Source organism: Silurus meridionalis, chromosome 18, assembly GCF_014805685.1.
Source record: "Silurus meridionalis isolate SWU-2019-XX chromosome 18, ASM1480568v1, whole genome shotgun sequence".
NCBI classification, from domain to species: Eukaryota; Metazoa; Chordata; class Actinopteri; order Siluriformes; family Siluridae; genus Silurus; species Silurus meridionalis.
Genome location: NC_060901.1, coordinates 16,484,055 through 16,491,866, shown reverse-complemented (window position 1 = coordinate 16,491,866; position 7,812 = coordinate 16,484,055). Strand labels below are relative to the sequence as shown.

At 46.8% G+C, this 7,812-nt stretch overlaps 1 protein-coding gene across 1 annotated transcript; it reads right to left on the bottom strand.

Moving 5' to 3' along the window:
- Positions 1-532: 532 nt before the first annotated feature.
- Positions 533-1,750, bottom strand: LOC124401146. The gene is made up of 2 exons (XM_046873158.1): positions 1,487-1,750; positions 533-1,102 (listed from the first exon to the last, which is right to left on the bottom strand). Exons 1-2 carry the CDS (start codon positions 1,547-1,549, stop codon positions 533-535), a joined length of 633 nt encoding a protein of 210 aa, XP_046729114.1. The 5' UTR covers positions 1,550-1,750.
- Between the last annotated feature and the right edge of the window lie 6,062 nt (positions 1,751-7,812).

Below are 7,812 nucleotides of genomic sequence, written 5' to 3'. Positions count from 1 at the left end.
GCATATCTGCTAAAACCAGCGGAAGGGCATGAAGCCAATTCTTCGAGCCTGATGCGTGCATGGCTTTTCAAATTTTGTCATTGATTGTGCGGTTGGCTCGTTCTACAATACCTGATGATTGCGGGTGGTATGGAATATGGAAATGCCAATTGATTTTTAACTCTTGACACAAAAGCTGGGTGACCTTGGAGGTAAATGGGGTTCCCTTGTCAGAATCAATTCCTACAGGGATACCATATCTTGGAATTATTTCCGTAGTTCTTCTGAACCACTATTCTAGCGTTCTCTTTGCTGCAGGGAAAGCTTGACCCACCGGAAAATTTGTCCACCATTACCAAAAGGTATCTGAAAGGGCCTTGTCTGGGCATGTGTGTGAAATCAATCTGCCATTCCTGAAACGGTGTTTCAGGGGTGGGAAGATGTTGATGTATGGCACCTGGTTTGGAGATGTTGTTTTGCGCATGTTAAGCATCTGTTTAGTATGTTGTTTACATCTGTGTATAAGTGATCTATACAGAAATTTTCAGTTAGGTCATGTAATACCCTCTTCGTCCGCGATGAGTGGGACCATGAAATTCGCGGACGAGAAAAGGCGTACAATGACGTGGAAGGCAAAGACGACCCCGACCATCGACCAAAATTGTGGAACCGGTACAACCCTGATTTGCCCAGAAGGCGCGATCAGCGTCAGTAGCTGAGGCCTGTAGGAAGGTAAATCCATGTCAGGTAAAACAGCACTGATCATGGTATTAACAGACACCATTGCTGGAGATAAGTCTGGCGGCAGCGGGCGTGAGGCTGCAGCTTGTTTGGCCATGCGATCGGCGAGGCTGTTACCTCTGACCTCGTCCGTGTCACCAGAACAGTGAGCCCTGGTTTTAACAATAGCCAAGGAACGTGGCAGGTGACAGGCAGTTATTAGATCCTGTACCAGTGATGCATGGGAAATGGGCTTACCATCGGCGGCAGTGAAGCCACGAGATTGCCAAATCCTACCGAAATCATGAGCAACCCCAAAAGCATAGCATGAGTCTGTGTAGATAGTGACATCAGGGTCAGCAGACAGGACACAGGCGCGTGTAAGGGCGTATAGCTCAGCAGCCTGCGCAGAAGAAAAGGGAAGAGAGAAAGATTCCAGAACAGTGTTAGGTAATTGGCAGACAGAGTAACCACATAGATATACACCATCACTAGGTTTGGAACAGGAACCATCAACAAACAAAGCTTGTCCTGTCTGTAGGGGAACAGAGGAGAGATCTGGTCTGATACTGGTGTCATTAACGATGGCAGTCAGACAATCATGGTCAGGTTGCCCCGCGCAGTCATCCTGTGAATTCAATAAACGTTGTAAAGCATGAGCTACAGTGTCATGAGAAGAGGTAGGGCGAATGGACAGGTTTTCAGTAGCTAATAGAACAGTTTCATACCCTGAACGACGCTGTGAAGACATGTGTTGTGTATTGAGATTACGTAATATCTGTGTTACCTGATGTGAGGTGTGCAGAATCAGGGGATGGGACAAAACGATCTTCTCAGCATCAGTTACCATCAGCGCACAGGAGGCAACGGCACGAAGACAGGCAGGCAATCACTGAGCCACAGAGTCTAGAGATTTGGAAAGAAATGCACAAGGTCGCATGCCCCCCCATACTCCTGAGCCAGAACGCCGGACGCTGTTCCTGGTTGAGTTGCCACATACAGGTGAAATGGGAGGCTGTAATTGGGCAGTCCCAGCGTCGGAGCCGTGCACAGGGCACGTTTCAGGGCCCCAGCAGTCAGCATTTCTGAAGTCCATGTCAACGGTGTAGTAGAAGGATCAGAATGTCTCACAGCAGTTCGCAGACACTTATCGTACAGAGAGCAGTCTGGAATCCACTGACGGCAGTAGTTGATGAGGCCTAGGAAAGCCTGTAGTGCCTGTTTAGTCTCAGGCTGTGTAGTGTCCATGATGACTTTGATTCGCTCAACAGTCAATTTTCTTGAGCCCTGTGACAGTTCATAGCCCAAATATCGGACAGTGTTCTGACAGAACTGCAGTTTTGTCTTGGAAACTTTGAAACCCTTCGTAGCAAGGTGTTCCAGAAGAGCTATGGTGGCAGCCTGACAGATGTCATAGTCAGTGGCGGTTACCAGGAGATCGTCAGCGTATTGTAGGACAACAGACCCAGGTGGTAGACAGAGGCTTAACAAGGCGTTCTTGACCGTAGTCGCGAAGACCGCGGGAGAATCAATGTATCCCTGTGGCAACCTGGTCCATGTGTACTGCCGCCCCCTGTGCGTGAAGGCAAAGAGTGGCTGAGTCTCTTTTCCTACGGGAACACTAAAGAAAGCAGAACAAAGGTCAATCACAGAGAACACAGTGTGTGTGCACGGTATTGAGGCTATGATGGAAGAAACATCAGGGACTATTGGTGCAACTGGAATGATTAACTCATTGATTTTTCACAAATCCTGTGTGAATCTCCAAGAACCGTCTGGTTTTGGCACTGGATTAACGGGTGTGTTGTAAGGACTGACGCACGGGGTGACTACTCCCTGTTGTAAAAGAGAATTCAAAATAGAGTCAATGCCGTTAGTTTTTTCAGGAGATAAAGGATACTGTTTAACAAACACAGGTGTCAAATGTTTTACCATGGCCTCGTAGGGAGGACAGGAGACAAGACCCACCTCATCTTTGTGCTCAGCCCACAGAGAGGAATCAATAGATAACAAAGCGGGAGGAAGGACGATAGTAGTACTCGCAGCTGCAAGGTTATGGGGAAGAACAAGTATTTAGTTAGTTGGTCTTTCAACATGGTCAGGGCTCTTGGGTTATCTTTCCAGAACAAGGTTGACTTTACTTTAGTTGATTTTTTCTTTGCGCCGCGCGCTTCCTCATCCCCCCCACCTTCTGTCTTAGTTTTTACCTCAGTAACAACTTCATCATTTTCATGACTCAACACAGGGACATGTTGAACCAGCATCTCCTCATTATAGCTATCTCCTCATTTATTCTGCAAGATAAACCTATAATCTGCACCAGTCAACTGACAATTTCGTGAGCTTTTGATCAACATATCAACAAAAGGCAGAGGCTTATTTGGTGATGGCAAAAGGCCAATAATGTCCTTCAAGGCTGAAGGTGAGGGCGGCGTAACCTGTACTCCCGAAGGTTTAGCTACCCACACACATGCTGCATTCCATGGTGGGGGATCAGGGAATGTCCCAGCATCGGGACCAACATCATCGGGGTCACTGTCATCATCTGAACTCTCAGAACTGGAACTAGAGCTAGATCTAGAGTCCCCCGAATTTCTTGCCTTACGGTTCTTTTTTAGTCCCTTTTTTTTATTTAGTAGCTGGGGCCTTTAGTGCAGCTAGTGATGGATATAACTTAGGTACTGATAATGAAGGTGGTGGAAGGGCGGAGGCACCAAGCAATGGTAATTTTTTTTCATCCCCAGAGTAAGGTGGTGGGTTAGTAGGGGAAACAGGAGAAGTTGGGGGCACACAACACTTATTTTTAGGAGGTTTTGGGATAGCTTTAAGAACCCTGTTTGGGGTATATATTTTTTTAGATTCGTCCCATATCTTTTTCATGTCATACCACCGTCCATAGGACTCTTCCATGTAAGAGTTTTCCCATTGAGGATCACCAATACCTTCATAAATCATGCGATAAGCGGAGGCTAAATAACCAGGATCAAATGTACCTTCACGAGGGTACGGTGGAATCTGAGGAGTTGCCTCAGTCCATCCAGCTAAATTGTCAAGATAAGGAGTAACATAGTATGTTAAACCACAACGTTGCATCCAAAACGAAGGCGTTTCTTCGGGCTCAGGCTTAGGGTAAGAGTTTCCCATCTTAAAATTACTCTATAATCAGTGGGCAAGCAGAGAGCACAAGAACCACAACTCGTAACTTTATGTCAGCGCGCTTCTGCTCAGTCCCTAATGACTGAGGTTTTCCTTCCCAAGGGGGCTATACAAGAATCTCCAATTCTTATAACTGCTCAACACTACAAAAGCGTTAAGGTCTACCTTCCCCCCTGGAAGATAACAAGTTCAGATACTATCAACCAGGTAGTCAACCAGACATGTCTTACCTGATCGAGAGTATCACGTCGGGGTCACCAGATTGTTAGGAATATTTTCCCCTCAGGTCCTTATGCTCTCTCTTTACCACACTGTAGAGGCCTCGGAACAATGAAAGAACAACCCACACGAATCAAATCACGTCTGGTTTATTCAAGATCACTGTTAAAAAAAAATGTATCAGAACAAAGTATTTATACACACAGCTTTGCAACAAAGGTGCCACGGAGACGGGGTTATTGCGCAATGGGAGGGAGTCATCGTCCCTTCTCGCGAGATGAGCATCTGACTAGGCAGTAAAACACAGGAGGTGAAAACAGATGTTCGTTGTAAATAAAACAGAACATAATCCTCTCCTATATGCTTTTCGTGCTGTACCCAGGCTCAGCATTAATCAACATTGTTATTTTAAAGCCAGCTAAGACATAGGTATGTATAAGGAGGAACAGAATATACACATAGAAAAACAGGAACATGTTCGGTGACCTTCAACTACTCCTGCCTAATCAAGCTGTGGAGTAACATTTTAGCAACAAAAATCTTGGTACAATGAGTTAATTCTCAAGGCACCTGCAAACGCATATAAAATACATTCTCACACCAGCCAAGGCGGTATGCTTTAGGCACCCGGATGTCCATTGCTGTGCAATTATTGAATAAGATGTGAACTGCTCGGGATGTCACTTCAACCAGAGGTGTAGCTTCCAAGGTAAGGCCCAGTTCCTCACTCTTGGGTGAAGGTTGGTAGAAGCCTAGCGAGTGGCTTAAGGCTTGACCGCACTTCAGGTTGAGTCGAACCGCAACACCCTTGGTGTAAGCAGGTATTACAGTCTCTTGTTCACTGATTAGGGTGCAGACCTCTGGAATGGTTTGCCCTGATATGAGGTTTTCAGGGTTGATCTGAGTCATGGGGGGCTGTTGTGTTACTGGGGCCCACACCACTTCATTGATCGTATCCACATGGGTCCTGAGACGAATTAAAATATCTGCTCCAATGTAGATGTTGTGTGGAGGGTCTGGCAGGATCAGGAAGTAGTGAGTCATGCACCTGCCATTCCACTTTACGTTCAGGGCGCAAATGCCATTAGCTGTTACCATGGTGGCCGGGCAGGGAACCAAAGGAAATCGTGTGCGCTTATTGGCCCAAGGGATGTTTGCTGTGTGCATTTTGAGGGTGTTGAACAGTCTGAGGCTGATTGCTGAGTTGTCGGCCCATAGTGCTATTATAACGTCCGTCATTGCAGCATCAGCAAGCTGTAGGCCTCCCATGGCCCGGGGACAGTATGAGTCAGAGTCTTTAGTTAGCTGGAAAGCACAGGGCAATGACCTTGAACTTTGCTCTTGGGTCAAGTTGCCTTCTCGGCTGGTGGTATGATTGCCCATGACCTTTGTGGCTTGGCAGACTGTCTTGGATGCTTTCGGTGACCGAGGGGATAGAGGTTCTCACACTTGAGCCCAGAGTTTCAACTGTTTAAAATCCAACAGTGGTTCAAAACGGTCTAGAAGGTCCTTTCTGATGAGCAGATGGTAGGTGTCCACTGGAGAGATGTACACAGGGTGCACTACACTCATAGGGCCGATGGTCAGGTGAATAGGAGCTATCTGTTCAAGCTTGACTTCATTTTGGCTGTAAGATTGCACATTCAATGCACACTTTTGTGTTTTAGGAGTTTGATTCTGTCGCTTAGCTTCCACCTGCAGTCTGTAAAAGAGTTGGGTCGACATTAAAGTCAGATCTGCACCAGTGTCCACAAGAACTTCTATTCTCAGCTCATTCTCTAACGTGATGGCTAGGTACAGCTTTTTGGCCATTCCTCTTTCAAGCAGGTTCCCTAGTAGCGTTGGCCCTGGTAGTAGTGACTGACAGGCAATCAGAACTGGATTCATGTGGCTCATCGGGGAGGCAGACCATTAAAACAGCACTCTCTGGGATCTTGGGGTTCTGGCTGGAGGTTTGGTGTTGGAAGTTGGCGGCCTCTGGTGGTTCGGTTTGCGAGGACATATCGTGAGTGTTCAGGTCAGGTTTCCGGCTTAGTCATAATTGATCTGATTTGTCCTCCTTGTCCTTTTTGTGGTGTTTTACTTGGATGATTTCCTTTAAAATTCTCAAAATCTCTGCTGTTTCTGATGTGTATTCTGGGTCTTGTGTTATTGGTAGTCCACATTTCGGTTTATCTGGCGCATGCTGCGGGGGTTTTTGCTGTTTCCAGTCGAAACCTGATGCTTGTGTTGGAGAGTGCCAGTTTCCTTTGGGCCATTTAGATCCTTCCCAGGTGGCTCTGTCCTTTGGGCTGAGTGGTGGTCGTGGTCTGTCCCAGGATCTCCTTTTGAAGCTGCTGGTAATCCGCTTTGATCTTGTCTGGCTGCCGATCCAGGAAGCTCTGCACTTCGCGGCTGGAAGTGATCCTGAGAAGGTAGAGTTGATCTCGTGTGGTAACATTGGCTACAGTCTGTAAATGAAAGTCATTGTCTTGTAGGTAGGCATGTATGTCATATCCTCCTGCAGGGTCTGGTGTGAAAGTAGGGATGTTTCTAGCCAGTTTGTCCAATTTCTTAGGGGCCACACTGTGACCGGAAAGCAGGGTTTCTTGAAAAGTCTCCCCCCCGGGGAGGTCTTGAGTCGGGGTCCCTCACCCCCCTTTTGAAATGTTAATTCTTGTTTTGGAGATATTAGTCCACTGGTTAAGGGAAATTCCATGTTGGGTAGTTCCTTTTCAGTGTCACTTTGTAATCTATATGCATGTTTTAGCTCCCTGTGAGCTGTGTCAAGTTTGTCTTTTAAGTGAGTTCTTTCTTGATACAAGGTATTGATTTCCTCCCGGGCACTTTGCAGATGCCCTTTGTATGCCTTAGCTTTGGCAACTCTTTCTTTAAGTTCAGTCTCTGCTCTTATCAAAAGAGCCTTGGCTTGTTGGAGTTCCTCGCTAGTGTCCTTTTCCTGCTGTTCTCTGCGTGCTGTGTCTCCAACCTTCTCTCTCTGTGATTTTCCTCATTCATCAGCAGCTCAAAATACTCCCTCCACCTTCTCAACACACTCTCCTCACTAGTCAACACATTTCCCTCTCCATCCTTTATTGTTCTAACTTGCAGTACATCCTTCCCAGCTCGGTCCCTCTGCCAATCGGTATAAATCCTTTTCACCTTCCTTAGTGTCCAACCTCTTATACAGCTCCTCATATGCCTTTTCCTTGGCTTTCGCCACATCCCTTTTTACCTGCTGCCGCATCTCCTTGTACTCCTGTCTACTTTTCTCATCACTCTGTCGATCCCACTTCTGTTTTGCCAACCTCTTTCCCCTAATGCTCTCCTGCACTTCCTCATTCCACCACCACGTCTCCTTGTCTTGCTTTCTATTTCCAGATGTCACACCAAGTACTTTTCTAGCTGCCTCCCTCATCACTCCTGCAGTAGTTGCCCAATCATCCGGCACCTCTTCACCACCACCAAGACCCTGTCAGACCTCGTCCCTGAACCTCACACTACACTCTTCCTCCTTCAGTTTCCACCATCTTATTCTTCTTTCAATCCTTACTTTCCTCCTCTTCTTCTTCGCCTCCAAAACCATCCTACAGCCCGCCAACACCTTACAGTCTCCAATCTCCTTCAGGTTGCATCTCCTGCATAGCACATAGTCCACCTGTGTGCACCTTCCTCCACTCTTATACGTCACCCTATGATCCTCCTTCTTCTTAAAATACGTGTTCACCACTGCCATTTCCATCCTTTTAGCAAAATCTA